Source organism: Mastigoproctus giganteus, chromosome 1 (genome assembly GCF_048544385.1).
Source record: "Mastigoproctus giganteus isolate SK-2022 chromosome 1, ASM4854438v1, whole genome shotgun sequence".
Lineage (NCBI taxonomy): Eukaryota > Metazoa > Arthropoda > Arachnida > Uropygi > Thelyphonidae > Mastigoproctus > Mastigoproctus giganteus.
Genome location: NC_143575.1, coordinates 3,454,140 through 3,475,770, shown reverse-complemented (window position 1 = coordinate 3,475,770; position 21,631 = coordinate 3,454,140). Strand labels below are relative to the sequence as shown.

The following is a 21,631-nucleotide window of genomic DNA, read 5'->3' as shown; positions in this document are numbered from 1 at the left end:
TCATCGGACCATTTACATGCTTGAAGAAAAAGGTCACTATTCAGAAATTAAACTAGGGTAACAGACTCCAACATTAATGTGGACTCACCTGTCCACATTAATGTTGGAGTCTGCCCCCATGCTTCATGTGATCACCACAAGCAGAATGCACTGATCTCATAGGAGCCAGTTATTCTTGGTGACTCTATTGTCAAGGAAGCAGGGAATATTTTATGCAATAAGGATAGGCAGAAGAACACCAGAGTATGTCTATCAGGAGAAAAAGTTGGTGATGTTGAGGGGACATGAGGAGAGGGGGGGGCCATAAATTCGAATTGAAGAAGGGTGGAAAGACAGATGTGCAGAAATTTGCCTCCAGCCAGTAGAAAGCTGATAATTTGAATAAATTCAAGGCAAAACTAGACGAACTATTTTGCTTGCTTTCTTGCATCATTTGCCATTACTAATACTAATGTGTAGAACAACTCTCATCTGTTAAAAGCACAAATGATGATACTACTGTACATGTTGGTACTAATGATATTAAGAATAGGTATTCTAAAGTTTTACGTAGCAAGTACAAGGTGATGCTGAGAAAAAGCCATGAGATAGTACTGAATTTGAAAGTGTTTTGGATTTTGTTACATATTAGGAAGGAATTTATGATGAGACCCTAGTCTTCAATTTGGTCATGAAAAGATTGTGCAAAACTCATGTGGTAGAATATTTTTAGCTTGGTCAGTGCTTGCTAACAGATGGGTTACAACTGAACAGAAGCAGCACTGATGCGCCTGAGGCAATACCAGGTGGATCGAAAAACTTAGTTGGGGGTGAATCATCGTCATACACAATGCTAAAAGCATTTCCTGAAGAATATGCTCATCGACACAATCTCTGTAATACAATTAATAACTACTCAGCCCTCACTGCTACAAGTGGGCTTAGAGGCACCCCTGCCAACAGGGAGGCAGGTCTCCACTATCTTATTAAAACCTTACAAGAATATTGTCTTAAGTTTCAAAAGTCTGTGGGTGGGGGGATATAGGGACTAATAATTTAATGACAGCCATAAGTAGAAGTGGAAATGATCCTTGCAATGATTCTAATTTGACATACAATAGCAGTAGCCTGATGAAAATTGACGTGACATTAACAATTACACAGGCTGTGTAAGAGTTACTAAAAATACAAGCAGGCACACATTTGCTTGCACAAATCCTATGCATACAGGAAATAAATGTGATGAGTTAGAAGTATTGGTTAAATTATCAAATGCTGACATTATCGATAAAACAGAAACAGTGTTGCTCTTATAATGGGAATGCAGAATTTGAATATATTGATTATAACTTGTACAAAAAGCACAGAAATGACAGGAGTGTGTGTGTGTTGTGGGGGGGGGGGGGGGGTGACGAATTTGGTAAACAAGCATATAGCCTCAAAAATGGTGCAACCAGTAGACAACAGTTACCAGTTTAATACTGTGTCAGTCTGATGTGATATACTCATTGGGAAAATAAAAATGAGAGCAGGTAGGTAGGTAGGTAGTTGTTGGCACATAGGCTTCTGTGGCCATAATGCACCTCCCAAGGTTTTTGCAGTACTTTGATCCAAGCCCAAGGCGGGAATCGAACCCGCGACCTTTGGGTAGCCAAGCAGGCACTTTACCCACCTGGCTAGCCTGGTCGGCTATGAGAGCAGGAGTGTCACAAGCAAAATGACAGTGATGATTATAATGAACAACTATACAGATAGGTAGACATACAGATATGAGAGCAGGAGTGTCACAAGCAAAATGACAGTGATGATTATAATGAACAACTATACAGATAGGTAGAGGGCCAGTGAATTAGAATGCTTTATTATGGGGGATTTTAACTTTCCAGATACCGATTGGCAGCTCTCCCAGTAGCAAAAGATTCCTTGGGTTGCTGGATGACTGCATTCTACGCCATGTTAGGGACGCAACAAAAGAAACCAATATTCTTTATCTGGTTAATGGCAGGGATTCATCATGTATTGAGAATATTTAGGTTAAAGAATCTTTACATAGCAGTAATCATAGTGTATTGAAGTGGAAGTTATGCAAATTAAAAACAAATGTCAAGGGTAAAGGGAAGGGATTTTGTTTTTGCAAAGGTTAATATATTGGGATTCTTTTCAGTGGAGCCAACTGATTAATGGAACTGTGGTGTTGTTAAAAAATGTAAATGACAAATGGGAAGTATTCAGAGAGGCAGTCACAAAGGCCACTAAGCATTTTATACTTTTAAAAGGTATTGATCAAGATTTAGACCAGAAAGGATGATAAATAAATTGATAAGCTTAGTGACAGAGAAGGAGAATGCATGGGATGATTATAATTTATCGAGATAGACAGACTTTAACAAATAAAAACTAGTGCCTAATCAAATTACTTAGTGGAGTCAGGCAGGCTGATTATGAGAAGTCCTTAGCCACAAGTACAAGAAAAGTGGCAAGGAATTCTTTGTGCATGTTAATCTTAGAAAGAAAAGGGATAAATCACATTTGTCTGCCAGACATGATTCAAACAATTTTTGATGAGCTTGTACAGATTGCTGATAAACTGGAGAAATATTTTGCATCAATATTCACACAGGAAGATTTTAGAATGGAATTAGCAGAGGTCTATCTAATTCTAATTTTGAATTAGATGATTTCATTAAAGAAATGTAATGTGGAAGAGAAATTGCTGAAGCTTAAAGAAAACAAGCACCTAGGGCTGAATTTTTTACAGTATTAAAAGAAGTAGCTAAACCTTTTGTCATAATAATGAGAACATCCTTGGATTCAGAAGTACCTGCTGATTGAAGATATGGAAATGTGCCTCCTATTCAAGAGGGTGGTTCAAAGGGTGAAGTGTATCACTACAGACTTTAAAGTCTGTGCCAGAGGAAATAACAGAGTCACTAGTTAAAGTAATGAAAGATTATCTTAATGGGACTAGAGCCATAAGGCAAACACGTGGGTTTTGTTAAAAGGAGATCATGCCTCACCAATCTAATTAGCTACTTATGAGTTTGTCACAAGGGAACTGGATACAAGGAATAATTTTGACAATGTGTAAATATAAGTAAATATATGACAATGTATAAATAGGAGTAATTTAGAAAATCTGAAAATATAACTGTGGATTTCAGCAAAACTTTTGATACCGTACCACATGTACAACTGCTGTATAAATTGGAGTAGTGTGATATTAGGGGCAAGTTATTACTACTATCAGCAGGAGATAGTTAAATGGTAGGAGGAGACAAAGAGAACAGCCACTGCTCTTCATAGGCTAATGCAGTGGTTTTCGACCTTTTTTTTTTTTAATAATGAGATCCTTAAGTAATTTATTTTATTTTGTGGTACCTCTACTTAATGTTCTGCCTGTTAAATCCTCTCTCTCTCTCTCTCTCTCTCTCTCTCTCTCTCTCTCTCTCTCTCTCTCTCTCTCTGTATATACACCAATGAGCCAAAACATTATGACCAGCGAGTCATTATACAAATCGAAGCAACTGTAGGTGAACTATGCTGCGTGCACGGGTCGGGACATGGTATAAAAAATGCCTGATACTGAGCTCCATTAATCAGTGTTACTCTTGTTCTTCAGATGGGAAAGGTAGCAGACTTAAGCGAGTTTGACAAAGGCCAAATTGTAATTGCCAGACAACTGGGTCAGAGCATATCCGAAATGGCATGGCTGGTGGGGTGCTCACAGTTAGCCGTGGTTAATACCTACCAAAAGTGGTCCAAGGAGGGGAACCCACGAACTGCCATCAAGGTGTTGGGCGACCACGGCTCACTGATGCTCAAGGTGGGCAAAGGCTCTCCAGGATGGTACGTGGCAACAGAAGGACAACTGTGGTGCAACTGTGGGGGCCTTGTTGTTTTTCAATTTCATTAAAATACTAATGGTGGTACCACACATTTCATGTCAAAATAAGCTACTGATATTAAATGGGCCACTGTTAACAAGAACCAGAGAATACCATTGTAATAAGAATCAGAGAATGCCACTGTAACAAGAATCAGAGAATGCTATTGTAACAAACAAGACTACAAAGTCAGACATGGGATACTCTCAGTGATATAGGCAGTAGAAATAAAGGAGTAAATAACGGTCTTTCTATATAATGGTCATTAACCATGTCTTGAACAGTGCATACAGATATAGAGGCCTCATTTCGGGAAAGATATTTATTTGTTTGAATTGATGCACAGAATGACGACAAACTAGTTTTGGATTCAATGAGATATTCATATAGGAAGAGACTCCAGAGTTTAGAAAATCTGAAAATATAACTGTAGGAAAATATAAGAAAATCATCTCTTGGAAGTAGTTGCAATGAGTCTTGCAGAGGCAGTAAGCTTACATATATTTAAACAGGAATTAGACAGATATTTTGAAGAGGTAGACAAATTGTAAAATTTGGGAGGCATTTTATCCCATTTTCAGCAGATACAACGTAAACATTGTACAGTCTGACATGAAGTTCTTCGAGCAGTGCAGACAAGCTGATTGGATAGCTCATGAGGTTCTGCCAATGATATAACGAAACTTTTCCAGAAGAAATTAAAAGGTGATTATCCCACTGGGGTATAATCACTTCCTTAGAAAAGGGCAATCTTAACAAGAAAAGCATCAGTTCTGCTAATTGCAGCATCTGGGCACTATGAGGACACTTGATTAAAGTATTTATATTTAAGTACTAAGTACTAAGTATTTGCCATATAATGCAAAGAAATCACAGGCTTTTACTGCAACAGCTAAACAAGATGGTTTTTAGTAAATGGACTCAATAGACTAAACTCTAGTGGCATTCTAATTCTCACTCAAACAACATATAAAAGGGGCAATAAATTTAAACTGAAAAAAGATCATTGCAGGATAGATGTGAAAAAATGTTTTCAGCTGGAGAGTAACTGATTTTTGGAACAAACCTCCATTGGGCATTATGGAAATAAATAGTTTGAATAAATCCAAGGAAGGGATAGATGAATTATTAGAGGATTGGAAAGATGATGTGGACACGTTTTTTTTTTTTTTTTAATTTTGGTGGATACTATATGAGGTTGCTTCTTTTCATCATTTTCCAATACTAATGCTAAACTTTAATAATCAAACTTTGCTTCCACATATCATTCTGTCATTTTAATACTAATTATAACTCACATTGTAAACTTTCATGATATGATATTAAATAAGATATTAATATTAGATATATTAATTAAATGAAAAAGATGAATAAAAAACTTACAAATACAGTTAATTTATTTTACATACCACATGAATTGAAACTGTTATACAGGTTGATTCTTAATTAATCACAAGGTGCACTGAAGTTATAAGGTCTCGAAATTTATTTCTAACAAAATAATTGAAGTATAAGTGCAAGACTGCTGTTAGTCTGACTGCCAGTTAGTTCTGAATGTTTTCAGAAGATGGTAGCACAATTCAGTATGTTACATTGATTACAGTGGCCTAAACAGTATACTATGTTTATAATACTTAAAATGACCTTCACTCATCAAGAAGACACACACACAAAAAGACAATCATATCAACTTGTGTCAAGCTGTGCTCAATCATGATGCTGCAGTGAATGGATCTTTTTTTCGCTTGATAATCACAAAGGATCAGACATGGGTTTCACTCTTCAACCCAAAAACGAAATGTCAGTGTGCCCAGTGGAAGAACACTGATTACCTACAGCCCAAAAACTTACATATTGCTGCAAATGGAAAGAAAACGATGGCTACTGTTTACTGGGATATTGATGGAATAATTCTTACACATTGTGTATCCATGGTCACTACAGTGACAGAAAACTCATATAAAGAAGTTCTGAAAAAAAAAGTTTCTCTCAGCACTTCACAAAAAAAATCCACACAGTCTGAATCATTCATTTCCATCAGGACAATGCTTCAACCCTTCATTCTTGAAATGTGCAAAAATTATTTTAGAGAAAACAACATTGAGGTTATCCCACATCCTCCATACTCGCCTGACCTTGCAACCTAGTGACCTATGGTTGTTCCCAAACAGGCTGTACAAAGAAGGATGCTCTTTGAGGGAGAAGATTTCCTAGCTGACAATCAGCTGCTTCTGCTATTTACCAATGAGCTAAACATATCTCTAAAGAAAGCTTTTCCACAGGTTTCACAGCTTGGAAGAACAGATATGAAAATTGCATGCCGCTTCTGGAAGACTATGTTGAAAGGTGAGTGAAGTGTCACCTCTATATCTTATGCACTTTATGAGGAATAAGTTTGGAGACCCTATAACATAAAAGAACCTCGTATATGTAGCCAAGTTAAAAATATTTCATCAAAATGGATTATACGGTGTCTGGTTTTTGTACAAGAGCAGTGGAAATTTTCTGACTCATGTAGTTGGAATGGGTTGCCACTGCTACTCACCTTTCTCTATCTCACTATAATGGCTAGTTCCAAATCTGGTGCTCTGTGTCACCACATACACAGCAGTTTTTACAGAGGTGTTTCAATTTATGACATGCACCAAAAAATATGCAGACCTTGTATGGACTGGTAACTGTCATTCCCCCCCCCCACACACACACACAACATGTAGGTCCATTTTTTAGTTGTAGAGATTCCCACAAGATTGATCCAATCTTGTGTGAATCTCTACACAGAATTTTTACTGGTATCTTATAGTACACACACACAAGATTGATCCAATCTTGTGTGTGTACTATAAGACACCAGTACCATCAGCATGGGGGACTAGTTCCTGGGTGGTCATCAGATCTGCCTGTCATGCTGCTTGACTAACTAACCTGGGGTGCATATTCAAGCAGGGCAACATTCAAGCATCTGAAACATACCTTATGGACCACACATCACATGTAATTTATGAAAAGAGAGGAGATAACAGAGATGTCAGTACATTAATTTATTTGGGGGGAGGGAGAGAGAGAGAGAGAGAGAGAGAGAGAGAGAGAGAGAGAGAGAGAGAGAGAGAGAGAGAGAGAGAGAGAGAGATATTCCAAAAAAGCACGTTTTAAACACAACTTACTTGCACCAAGAATGTGCCAACCAGTTTAAGCCCTCCAGCTGGTAGTCCCTTAGTTCTAGTTCTTGAGACCCACCAATATACTTTGGTTGAGTTTTCAGTGGAACAAATTTAGGACGGCTCTTGAGAAGCTAAAAATGAAGAAATAAAAATAGGCAGATGACATCACTTTTCAAACAAGAAAATAAGCAATATCTTACAAGAAAATTACCATAAATGAGGAGTTCAATTAGCATATTAAAATCTTTTAACTCTTATTTAAGGGTTAAACAATTTGTTTTTAACCTTAATAATCTGTAATGGTTAAACTTATAAACTCTTAATAACTGATAGCAGTTCCATTAAAATAGAAGGAACATTTTAATGAAATCAAATTAAACCAATAGTTATGAAAATTAATTATCTCATAGAAGTCTTTAATGCAAATCAAATACACTTTAAAAATGATAAAATAAATTTTGTTATTTTATTATAAATAAGAAATATTTATCTATTCCCCTTAATACTTTCTTCATCTGCATGGGGACTTGACCAAGATATTTATCATTCTGAAAGGCTTGAGTAAATTAAATAATATTTATTTTTATCATCCCCTTTTTATGGTATGCACTAGAATTGAGGAAGGATAGTATAAAAGTAAGAATATTAAATATAATAAAATTATTTTAGACAAATAATTATTTATACCACCTAATTTTGTTGATTTTTGTTTTCTTCTTATGTTGAATAACCCTGGCTTCCTTGCATCAACTTACTTACTTTCCGAAATACCATTACTGACGTGTACAGGAAGAAAGAATGAGCAGGGCATTATGCTACTGATCTGTAAACATACAGATCCAGTGAATCATGAATTCTACAGCTGTACAATGTGTGGCATGTATTCAATAGTCAATATCTTGCAGATAATCCTGTATTAACTGATAATATTTTTCTATAGTCCTGATGTAAAGACTGATTATAAATTAAAACTTGGTTCACTGCTCGATGAAACTGAGTCATTGAAGAAACAAGGTAATAAAACTCAGGAGGCTTCTATTGACTCTGTTGGATGATACAACCTTCTCCCCCCTCACAATTCAGGCCTTAAAGCAAAATGATCAAGTACACACTGCTCTCATTCAAAAGGAGCGTTCTATTCAGACACTCCATTGCTAAAAATGTTAGGTAAACTGGCAACATATTTTGTAATTAGACAGGTGGCCTAGAGCCATGGTAAAACTAGTAGGAATGAAAAATTATGATATAGCAAGCAGATGGACAGTTTTTAAGGAGACAAAAGAAATCATTATTAACAGTGTGGGAACTAATACTAGCTGCACATGAACTGATGATTTGTTTGATAAATACATTCATTCAAAGTGCCATTACGTACCCCTGAGCTCAAGCCTAGGCTCAGTGATGAGCTGTGAATATTTTAACAATGGGCTCACGGTTTTTCTAACTTTCTACCGAGTAAATATGATCGGTCACAGAAGTGACATCATCCACGGCTTCCACTAGATGTGCTTCCCATGCTCGCACTACTAGTAGTGTGATTAGAGTGCATGACACATATTTCGTGGCCGGTATTATATCTCAGGTTGGGCAGATTTAGGGGGGTGGACAGATGCGGCTTATTACCCCCTTAACCATGCATATAAGTGAATGTGTAAACATTCCTGGATCTATCTAATAAAATTAACAACCTGGTCATCATGCCTCGCCTTACAATGATAACTGGATACGACAGTGTCTAGAGTTCTAACATTTTACAATTTTTGAATAGTATGATGTCACAATCATGCTTCCTGAAGTTACTACTGCAGTAAGTATGATTGCAACAATACAAATATTTGTCAGCAATTTCTTTTTTCGTCTCGAATTTTCGTTACGTTCCATTGTTAGGTGCACCTAACAACTGCATATGTCGCTTCAACTACAGGATCGGTACATCAATCGGTCCTATTTTACAGAAATATTTAGGATACATTGCACTCGCAAGTCTACATCTCTTACTTTAGTTATCATAAATCCACTGTATCTTGTCTTCCAGAAATTATGAAAATCTGAATGATCAATCAAATATTTACAATAAAAAAGCTCTTTTATTTCTTAATTGATTATATACAAATCAAAATATATAAAAGAAACGTGAAGGATGATTTACATAAACCATCTGCCGCACATACTCAGCACACAAGCATTTTTTTTTTTATTTGTCTTTTTTTTAACTAGGGATATATAATGGATAAATTTTTTTCATGATAAAATTTTAATATTGCCAATAAAAAATAACAAAATATTTCCCATATCACAAATAACATAAAAACCATCACAAAAAATTCCACAATATAAAAACAAATATTACATAAAAAACAAACTTTCTAGAAAAAGTACACAAAAAATCACAAACTAGATGAAAAAAAAATTATTTCACAAATATTCAAGAAAAATTTATTCTAAAAATTGCCATATAGAATTTACTTCTTTATTGATATTTGTTGTCAATCTTCTGCTTTGCTCAATAGCTGAGTGATGATTACAGAGGAATGATTTGACGTAACAATCCGGATCAAATTGAAGCAATGGTTTTTCATTTAGATGTATGGTCATCATAATCTGCAATGAGTTTAATTGTCACAATATTATTCATTACGCTGAAAGCTCACTCAGATTCAGCACTGCTAATCGCAATGGTTTCAAAGATATTTTCTGATAAAAGGCAATTTCACTCAATTTTAAAGATACACTGTCTTCGACAAAATCTCTAAAATCATTCATTTTTATTTCATATTTTATCAGAAAACTTAAATTTCTTATTCAGTTTTTCACTGTCTTGTAACCGAGACGAAAGTTCTGTTTAAATTTTCTTTCAGTGGTATTGTTATTTTCTCTATTTAATTAAAAATCTGTTGCATTAACAATTTATCCTTTAAGGATAAAATAAAATCACTCTGTTGCATTAAAAACTTATCCTATAAGGATAAAACAATGCATTTAATAACTTGTCACGAGATAATTTTACTGTTCTTACTTTCGATTTTGATTCCTTCAAATTCTTTCAACTTCAACATGCTCTCAATTTCAGCTTCATAATTTCCTTCAGAATTTTTCAAATTAGCAATAGCATTGATAGTTCAAATAATTAATTTATATGCTTTTACCATTGTGATTCTGTAAACCTCCTGAAAGGTAAGAGAGCTCCTGCAGGATGTCGATCATTAGTGCTAAATGGTTAAGAAATTCCAAATTTAAAAGACGATTTAATAATCTGGAATATTTAACTTCTGATTCAAAATGTTTGCACAAAGCGGGATAATTCCTCAAACCCACAGTTGTCTCTCCTAATCCGTTCTTTACGTGGAAATTTTCTTCGTTCAACGGAAACTATTTAAATTTAATTACCAAGGGGAATCAAAAAAATTCACTATAAAGAAGTTCATTAAACAGAGGTCAGACTGTAATTAAATCAAAAATGAAGCAATTTTAAAATACATAACCGATCGATTGCGCCATTAAAATGATGGGAATGGGGCCCCACTCGCCCCACCGTAGTTTCGGTTCTGGGTACTCAATAATTGCAATCAGGATTTAATTTGTATAATAAATGATCGTCTCATCAATGAACTCGCAAATTTTCAAAAAAAATAACAATGGGCTCTCGCGAGCCCACTACAACTCACCACTGCCCAGGCTTATAAGTGGCATAGTGCTTACATCACTTAAACTTGGCCGGTAAAACTCTAAACTTTCAATTTAACAATTCACCACAACTAAAATAACTGAAAATATAAACTGCAAGAGCTCTTATGCTGCTTGGCCCAAGCCAAATGAGACAGACATTAGGTTTATTGCTAAACTCACCTATCCTAGTGAACCTGGTTTCCATCCCTGCCACGCAGAGGCAGGCTCTACTATCCAGCTTTGATACGCTCTTTTCTTTTAAACACATCATGTATAAACTCGTTAAAATAGCAAAATCTGTACTTCTCCACAAACACGGTCTATGACATACTCTGCTCAAGGTCACCCAATAATAATTCAGGGAGTATATGACAAGAGTCTTGTCAATCAAATGGCCCTGGAGAGATTGTCCAAAGTTCAAGGGGTAGAATTTTTCTCAGCCTGGTCTGTGCTTGTTAACAGGAGAGACTGTTTCTACAGGGATGGGATACACTTAAATAGAAAGGGCGCAATAATATTTGCTGATGCTATCGAGGCAGAGTTAGGTGAGTGGGAAAACTGCTAGATTTGGGGTATTCACAGACTAAAAGATTAACGGTAGCCACAGGCAGAAGCAAAAGTGATTCTTGCACTGCTTCTATTAGAATGAGCAGCAGCCTGGAAAGCAAGGTAATGGAGATTTCCAGGACTGCTAGGAGTCATAGTGGAACAAGTAAATACATGGGCTGTGTTAGGATAGCTAAGAGTAGGACCAAGTGCATGTATATATGCGCGTACACCAATGATAGGAGCATAGTTAATAAATTTGATGAGCTTGAAGTGCTAGTCAAGACATCAAAGGCAGATATTGTTGGGATATCGGAGACGTGGTGTCACACAGATATAAGCAATGCAGAATTGGAATGTGGGGAGTACAATGTGTATAGGAAGGACAGACAGGACAGGAAGGGAGGGGTTATGCTATTAGTTAAGAAACACAAAATCTAAGGAAGTGGATCCAATTGATGTTGGTGGACAATGCAGTGTTGAGTCTGTTTGGTGTGCAATAAGCACTGGGAAAGGAAAAATGAGAGTAGGTGTATGTGTTATAGGCCTAATGAATCTGATGAGTATAATGAGCAATTGTGCAGAGAAATAGAGTGGGCCAGTAATTCAGAATGTCTTATAATGGGGGATTTTAACTTTCCAGATATTGACTAGAACTTGTGGGTTGGTCACTCACACACTTTTGTGGATTTATTGGATGACTGTTTTCTACAGCTACATGTTTGAGAGGCAACCAGAGGGAGTAATACTCTTGATCTGATTATCAGCAGTGATTATTCATGCATTAAGAATTTGCAGATAAAGGAACCACTGGGTGACAGTGATCACAATGTACTGATGTGGGAATTACTTAAAGATGTAACTACCATCAAGGCTAAAGGGAAGGGCTTTTGCTTTTGTAAAGGTGACTACAGAGGTCTCAGATAGTTTTTAAATTCTGTACAGTGGAATCAACTGATGATGTTATCAACGTTGAATTCTAAATGGGAAGCCTACAGGGACTTAATTTTGGAGGCTACTAGGCTTTTCATTCCAACTAAGAAACACTGTACAAGGTTTAGGCCTAAATGAATGTCAGAGGAATTAATGAGGCTTGTGGCAGAGAAGAAGCATGCATGGGATGCATATAAAGTTTCAGGTGAAACTTTATAACAGAAGCTATGGCAGGTATAAACTAGTCTGTAATCAAGTCACAAAGGAGGTTAGGCAGGCGAAGGCAGATTACGAGAAATCTTTGGCAAAGGATGCAAAGAAAAACAGCAAAGAGTTCTTCACTTATAAAAACTCTAGAAGGAAAGGGATGAATCAGATTGGATCACTTAATGTGGTCACAAAGGAAGGGTTGGCTACTGATGATCATGCTCAGGTAGCTAATAAACTGAATGAGTATTTTGCATCTATATTCACACGAGGAGTTATTCAATGAGGGGAGCGTCAGAAGTTTATCAAACTCTAACAAGAAGCTAAGTGATTTTCTAATAACTGAGAGCAAAGTGGGGGAGAAATTGTTGAAGCTAAACATAAAGAAGGCACCTGGGGTGGAAAGGATCTATCCAGTTATATTAAAAGAGGCAGCAAAGGAAGTAAGCAAACCCTTAGCCATAATTATAAGAACTTCCTTGGACCCACAGAAGGTCCCCCATGGACTGGAGGTGTGCAAATGTATCACCAATTCACAAAGGGGGTTCAAAAGATGACACAAGTAACTACAGACTGGTAGTTTAACTTGTGTTCCAGAGAAAATAATGGAATCACTTGTTGAAGAAGCATTGCAGGATCATCTAGAGATGACTGAAGTATTAGTTAAGACACAGCATGGGTTGGTTAAAGGGAAGTCTTGTCTGACCAATTTGATTCGATACTATGATGTGGTCACAAAGGAACTAAATGCGAAAAATAAGTTTGATATCATATACTTGGATTTCAGGAAAGCTTTTGATACTGTTGCACATGGAAGACTGCTGTACAAATTGGAGAGGTATGGCATTAAGGGCAAGTTGCTACAATGGATAAAGGGATGGTTGAGTGGGAGACGACAGAGAGTGGTAATCAATGGACACTGCTCTTCGTGGACAAATGTTATTAGTGGAGTTCCCCAGAGTTCGGTGTTGGGCCCATTGTCGTTTTCAGTATTTATCAATGATATTGATGAAGGTATATCAGGTTTAATCGCTAAGTTTGCAGATGATACAAAGGTTGGCAGGGTTGTTAATGACAGTAAAGACAATATGCTATCCAACTGTATCTAGTTAAGTTGGGGAAAATGGGCTGAGAAGTGACAACTAAATTTTAACATTGACAAATGCAAAGTACTGCATATGGGTAGCAGTAACCAAAGAAAAACATACCAACTGTGTGTTACTACACTCAGGGAAGTGGAAAAGACCTTGGGGGTATTTGTGCATTCAAATATGAAGTTTGCTGAGCAGTGCACACAGGATGCCAGAGCAGGTCATGGAGTTTTGTCAAAGACATATAGGAATTTTGCTAGCAGGGACAGGGAGCTGATTATCCCGTTATACAAGGCAATGGTCAGGCCACACCTAGAGTACTGTGTACAGGTCTGGAGGCCTTATTTTAGGAAGGATGTAGAGTTGCTAGAACGAGTACAAAAAAGGGCAACAAGATTGGTGAGGGGGAACAAAGGGGTGCTCTTACCAAAAAAGGCTTAAGTCTGCAAATTGCAGTGCCTGGAGAATAGGCACCTGCAAGGTGATCTGATTGAGGTGTATAAGGCCGTAAATGGGTTGAGAAAGCTGAATGCTGATGGGATTCTTCCTCTTGCTCAGACTAAGAACCTGAGAGTGCACAGTTTCAAACTGAGGAAAGATAGTTGCAGAATAGTTGTGTGGAAATTTGCCTTAAGCCAGAGGGTAGTTGACTGGTGGAACAGACTTTCATCTTTTTTTTGTGGAAGCTACAGCATAAGTAAATTTAAGGCTGAGTTGGACAGCCATTTGGAACGAATGGAGGGGTGAAATGAGAAGTTTTTTTTTTTTTTTTTGGCTGATGCTGCATAAGCTTGCTTTCTTGCATCGTATGCCTCTACTAATGCTAATTCTAGTTGATTCCTAAGAGCAACATACTGACTATAATAAAACAAAATATGTTCTGATGTTTCCTGCTCGCTCTACAATTGCAGTTCTGATCTCTCACCAGACCCAACTCATACAGTCTCTTTGAGAGCCTATGCCCAGTAAGAAGGAAGGTGGCATATACTCAGAACTGTTGCCAGACTTTCTTTCTTACTTCTATAATATTCACTTTAGGTAGAAACATATAAGTAACTCTTCCTTTTTCGGATGTTTCCACCTCATCTGCCATACTTGCACCAGTTCTGACAATATTCTCTTTTTCTCCACTTTAACGTCCTGTCTGGTATACAGCCTCCCTTCCTCCGGCATGAACTCACACCGAAGACAATCTTCCTTACATTGTGCCTTGAATAATATATCAATGCAGATAATCTACCTGAAATCACATGGAGAGCATACACACTGTCCTGCATACTCTAGTGATAGATAGGAGGGTGAATTTTTGGCCTGCAATATATGCTTATTTTTCAATGAATTAGTTATCCTATGTAACGAAGCTGCCAAGGCATAGCAAGTTTAATGCACGAACTTAGATACCCCCAGTCAACTTTAATGACTCTCTTTAACTTGGCATATAATATTCCAATTTTATGTTTTAAATATTTAGCATAAGGGACAAAATTCATTTGCTCTCCTATCACCACCCCGAAGTACTTAACAGATGTTACATATCGTACAGACACTCCTTGAGTCCTCACAAGAGGGTGTCTACTCATACTGAGTTGACCTTTCAATAGTAACCACACTGGCTTGTTTTCTGAGATTTACAGCCCACATAGCTTAGACCCACATCAGATCCCACATAACTCTTGTAGCCTGTTCTTCTAGGTGTAATCAAGCATTGCCATATATCAAGACGAGGTCATCAGCTGTGCATAGAAAACTGCTGTACAAATTGGAGCATTGTGGCATTAAGGGCAAGTTACTCAGAGAAAATCACATCCCAATATCCTCAATTGCTTTGCAGAGAAATTTTCATTATGTTTTGTTTTTGCAATTTTGCTGCAAAAATGACAGTTGCCATTTTTCCAGAAAAGAATCAAACAACAGATGAATCTGAAAATTTTAACAAAACAGAAGAAAATACCAACTGAAAGTTATGAGTTGTTACATCAATTTTATGTGGAAGAGTATGTCAAGAGCCCGCATGTTTAAATGGCATAAAAATATTTTAGATAGAAGAGAGAATGAAAATCACTAGCAAACAGAGTAAAGAGGGGGGATAAAGAATTCTTCACATATATAAATGCCAAGAAGAGCAGGACAAACCAGATCGGACCTTTGCGTAAGGGAAAGGGGATAGTAATAAATACACCAGCTGCCGTTGCAGATGAACTCAACAGTTATTTTGCATCGATATTTACAAATGAAAAGCCTTTTGTGGCAATGGGAAATTGTGGGAGCGAAGTTAAAAAATATGTAATTAATGATATTGAAATTTCGCAAGATTATTTAATGAAAAAACTTTCAAGCCTACAGACTAGTAAGGCTCCTGGAGTTGATGGAATATACCCTATAATCTTGAGAGAGGCGGCAAGCGAGTGCATTGAACCACTGAGGCTGGTTATGCGAGCATCACTAGACTCTGGGGAGATTCCCTTGGATTGGAAAAGTGCAAATGTATCTCCCATACATAAGGGTGGCTCTAAAAGTGAAGTGGGAAATTATCGACCTGTCAGTCTGACTTCAGTAGTAGGGAAAATCATGGAGGCATTGATCAAGGGTGGAATTCAGGATCATTTGGATCGAATTGAAATTCTCAAGGATACTCAGCATGGTTTTGTAAAGGGAAAATCATGTTTAACAAATCTGGTTCGCTATTTCGAAAAGGTCACTCACGAGCTGGATTTAGGGAATAATTTCGACATTGTTTATTTAGAGTTCAGCAAAGCTTTTGACTCAGTCCCACATGAGCGGTTGCCTTATAAGCTGGAACAGGTTGGAATCACTGGGAAAATCCTTAGATGGATAGAAGGATGGCTTCAGGGCAGAAGGCAGAGGGTTGTCATAAATGGCTATTCCTCAGATTGGGTTGATGTAAGAAGTGGGGTTCCCCAAGGATCAGTATTAGGACCACTGTTGTTTTTAATTTTCATAAACGACATTGATGAAGGGATAGAGGGCGTGATGTCTAAATTTGCAGATGATGTTAAAATTGGTAGAGTAGTTAATGATCACTGTCAAGCTGAGCTTCTTCAGAGAGACCTAGATAGACTTCAAGAATGGTCAGAAAAATGGCAGCTGTGCTTTAATCCAACAAAGTGTAAGGTATTACACCTGGGAAACAGTAATCCCAAAATAACTTATTCACTTGTGGAGTTCAACTAAACCCAGTACTGGAGGAAAGGGACTTGGGTGTTACGATACGGTCAGACATGAAATTCTCTGAGCATTGTAAACAGGTTGCAAGGAAGGCCCATGGTGTCCTATCGATGATCTATCGAACTTTTGCAAGTAGAGATAGGGACGTGATAATCCCATTATATAAGGCCTATGTTAGACCACACTTGGAATACTGTGTTCAAGTATGGAGACCGCACCTAAAGAAAGACATCGAGCTTCTTGAAAGGGTGCAAAGAAGGGTAACTCGCCTGGTGAGATCGGCAAAAGGGCGTCCTTATGAAGAAAGACTTTGAATATGTGGGTTGCAGAGTTTGGAAACTAGACACCTTAGAGGAGATTTGATTGAGGTGTTTAAGGCTCTGAGAGGCATCAGTAAAATGAATGAGGACAAAATTTTCAAGATTATAAATGATGCTAGAACTAGGGGACATAAATTCAAGTTACGCGGGGAAATGTTTAGATTGGACTGCAGGAAGTTTTATTTTAGCCAGCGAGTTATAAATTACTGGAATAAGTTGCCTTCATGGGTGGTAGAGGCTGACAGTTTGGGGAAATTCAAAGGTCATCTGGATAGTACTTTCGGGTAAGGGAAGCGCATAGGATGATAGGATTAATTTCCTTTTTATTTAATTTTTAATTTCATTTTATTATTTTTATTTATTTATTAATTATTATTATTTATTTATTTATTTAATTTTTGTTTTTATCATTGTTTTGTTCGGATTTTTTTTTTTTTTTTTTTTTTTGGCTGGTGCAGCATAAGCCATAGGCTTTCTTGCACCATACGGCCGTTACTAATACTAATACTAATGTGGAAGACAAAGAACGACAAAGCCATCTGATACTGATGAAAATGTGGGCAGTGTAAGGACAGAAATGAATGTCGTAATGATCAGAAATTGATGTCGTTTAAAGCAATAGAATGGTTACATCAGAACTCAATATGGACAATGGAACAGTTAGACAAATTTTAACTGAAAATTGAGGCATGAGAAAAATGTGTACCAAAATGGTACCAAAAATTTTGAATGAAGATCAAAGAATGAGAAGATTCCATATTTGTAAAGAATTTTTTGAAAAACTGAAGATCCTGACTTTCTGAGTACTGTAATTATTTGCAATGAAAGTTGGCTGTTCCAGTACAACCAAGAAATTAAAAGACAGTCAATGAAATGGAAAACAAAACAATTCCTCAGACCAAAAAAAGAGCAATATTGCAACAGTCTTATTATTTGATAGCCACACCTTGTATAGGCCAATATGTAATCTATACAGACTAGTCTATACAAGATGTATAGACTCGTCGTCACAAAGAAGGTTAAGCAAGCTAAAGCAGATTACGAGAGGTTTCTGGCAAAAAGGATGCAAAGAATAGCAGCAATATGAAATGTTAAGAGCAACTGTTTCAGTTTTTCAAACTTTTCCAATGAATTTGTCCATAGAGGGGTAACATACACCAGTATACCGACACTGAGGGAATCCATACTGGTAAGCATTGATCAGATGGAAGATTTCTAACTAGTTTAGGAGTTTGTGATTAATGGATTTCTCCATTACTTTAGAAAGAGTGGAAGTAAGTGCAATGGGACAATAATTGGATGGGAGATTTCTAGCTAGTTTAGGAGTTGACAGTTAATGGATTTCTTCATCACTTTAGAAAGAGTGGAAGTGCAATGGACACTTCCACTCTAATAACAATAATTAGATGGGAAGGAATTGTTACCCTTTTTTAGGAAATGAGGAAAAAACATTAGGACCTGGAGCTTTTTTACCTTCAAGACTGTTCAAAATTCTCACAAAATCCTTCTGACAGAAGATCACATGAAGTATTGAAGGGAGTGTAATGGGAATGGCAGGAGGTGGTTTACCAAGATCATTACCACAAAAGTTAGAAGAAAAGTAGGATGCTAGCAGGTTGGCTTTATCTTTGGCTGAGGTGAAAACATAACGTCAAGTTTCCAACAGAGGCGGAAACACAGATGGGCAAAAGTTGCACCCAATAGCTTTGGCTTCTGTTGTTGTTGTTCTTGTTTGAGAGCTATTGGTGCAAGGGCAGCGTAGGCTATAATGCATCTAGTCTAAGTGAGGAGAGTTTCGCCTTTCAACATTTTTCACTTTTCTTGATGTGGTTTAGAAGGAAACCAAGATTTTGCTTTATAATTATATAGCTTTTTCATAAATGGTATGCTATCAATTTTTATATGGTTTGGGAGTATCCGATTAACATAAGGAAAAAGAAAACTTTGTAATATTTGGCCAGTCATCTAAAATTGTCTTAAGCAATTAGGTTTTGTGCATTGATTATTGTTTGAAAAGCTCTTAGAAGTTCTCTATTAAATCTTGGACAGTTCACTATGAAGTGATGTACAGCGAGCGGAACTTGACAGTTTTGGCATTGAGGAGGGTCTTCACCTCTGAGTAGTTAAGAATGAGTCATATGTCTATGCCCGATTTGCAGTCGAGCAAGGATCACTTCTTCGTGTCTGATGGATTGGCAGCTAGTAGTCCATAGTCAAAGTGTTTGTTTAATTACATGACGTTTGTTGTTAATTTGATCTTGCCAGTGTTGTTGCCATTCTTTTGAACTACTTTGATAGATTAAGGACTTGTAATCAGTACAGCATACGGTATTGAGCAAAAGGCATAGCCTGAGGTGGCAGCTTTGCTTGCTGCTTTGTCTGCTTTTTCGTTTCCAGTTATTCCTGTGTGGCCTGAGATCCAGCAGAATCCAATATTGTGATTTCTTTGTAACAGCTTTCATACTGAATATTGGACCTGTTGTAGCACTGGTTGTGTTGTAGTATTAGCATTCTGCAAGGCAATAACAGACTAAGCAAGTCAGTGAAAATTATGCAGTTCACTATCTGTTTAGGTTTAATTTGGTTTACAGCCCTCAAAATGGCTTGTAATTCAGCAGAAAAACAGTACAGCCTTTTGAGAGTTGTTGGATGAGAGTGCTATCTTCAAAGTGAATTTCAGCTCCTACACAAGTCTCTGTTTTTGACCCATCTGTATATATGAAAGTGTGATGAAAGTTCCGATCAACCCTTCCCCAACTCTTCCATCATACAGTATGATTAATGACTTTTGAGGTTATGATGAACATTGTGGCGAGATCCAATAGTCTTTACATTTCGAGGGTTGAGCTCTAAAACTGTGTTCACAGGCCGGCCGCTAGTTAGTACACCGGACCGAACCTATTGGTAACTCTCTAGGAGGCTTCCGGATCAGCTAGAGTATAATCTTGCTACCTCTACTCTGCCAGTTAGTGACTAGAGGGAGTCCAAGTAGTGTGTATGTGGGGGGGGGGGCATTGTTGAGGCCACGTTATCTGGGTATATTCTTACCACGTGTATGCCATATCCAAAAAAAAATTTCATTCCTTCATACAGCATGTCCCACCCACTTTTTCTTACTATTGAATACACCATGAATTGTCAAACTAATAGAGCAAGCTTATATGCAAAACGATCTAAACCTCCCAAACACTTCCTAATTCATTTCACAAATATACGTGGTCTCAATTCTAATCTCAATGATGTCCATTTCCACTTGCAGTCTGCCAAACCCCATGCACTTTTTCTGACAGAATCTCAGTTATCGGTTGATTCAACTACTGCTCATCTCAGTTGCCCAAACTTTTCGCTGTATGATTCCTTTCGCCTCAAAGGTGGTACTTGTGCATATGTCTGTTCTGATATTCCCTGTCAAAGACTTGGTAATTTGGAATCTCCTCTTTTCGATTTTCTCTGGCTTAAAATCTTTCTACCTCATTGTGTCAAATTCATCTGTTGTTTCTACCATTTTCCCAACTTCACTAATCACTTGGAGCTCTTTGACTTCCTCTCTTTGCAACTTGACTTTCTCCAATCCAACTTTCCTAACAGTGAGGTAATTTTCCTTGATGATTTTAATGTTCACAACTCCAGCTGGCTTCCGGTTTCTAGTCACATCAACCCACCAGCTGGTTGAGACGCTGAGATTTTTGCAATTACTAATAACCTTGCACAGATTGTTCATTTACCTACAAGAATACTGGGCAATCTTAACCATACAGCCAACACGCTTGATCTTTTTCTCACAAACAACCCTTCTAAGTACACAGTCGAAGTGAGAGGTCCTTTAGGCACCTCAGATCACAACTTGGTGATTGTCTCTTCTCCAATGGAGCCTTTATCTCATGGCTATTCCCAACCTCGTATTGTTTGGCATTACAAGAATGCAAAATGGGGTTACCTCCGAGATTTCTTTTCTTCTTTTCCTTGGTCGGATTACTGTTTCAAAACTTCTGATGTCAACGTTTGCTCAGATCATGTCAGTGAAATTATTCTTGCAGGAATGGAATTCTTTATCCCCACTCCACTTTAAAATCTTGTCCTTTATTACCTTGGTTTTCCAATAAATCTGCTAGGGCTGTTGAAGACAAGAATGTTCCATATCGTAATTGGCTTGTTTCTAATTTTTCAGTTTCATTTTCTGCCTACACCAAAGCTCACAACAATTATAAAGCTGTTATTGATCAGTCCAAACTAGAGTTTGAACAGGCTAAGAGTAGAAAACTTGCTTCTTGCCCTAATGGTATCCAAGCATTTTGGTCTCTTCCAAAAGCTATTGGTCGCAACTTTTGCCCATCTCTGCTCCCACCTCTGTCCAAACTAGATGGTTCTGTTGTCACTTCAGCCAAGGATAAAGATGACCTGCTAGCCTCCCATTTTTCTTCCAACTCATGTATTAATGATCTTGGTAAAACACTTTCCACCATTCCCAACGTGCTCCATTCAATGCCTTCTGTGGACTTCTGTCAAAAGGATGACAGAATAATTTTGATGAACCTTGATGCTAAGAAAGCTCCAGGTCCCGTTGGTATTTATCCACTTGTTCTCAAAACCTGTGCTCATGAACCACTCCTGTTCTTTGCCACCTTTTTTCACTTTCTTATTCCAAAGGCATTTTTCCT

At 37.3% G+C, this 21,631-nt stretch overlaps 1 protein-coding gene across 3 annotated transcripts in view; it reads right to left on the bottom strand.

Annotated features, from left to right (window-relative positions):
• Chd1 (chromodomain-helicase-DNA-binding protein 1) overlaps positions 1–21,631 on the bottom strand; it is a 606,282-nt gene that overhangs the window by 346,742 nt on the left and 237,909 nt on the right. For all 3 annotated transcript variants that reach the window (XM_090371234.1, XM_090371253.1, XM_090371245.1), the window contains exon 11: positions 7,028–7,155. In XM_090371234.1, the coding sequence (XP_090227360.1) occupies positions 7,028–7,155 (128 nt within the window). The remainder of the gene's footprint in view (positions 1–7,027; positions 7,156–21,631) is intronic.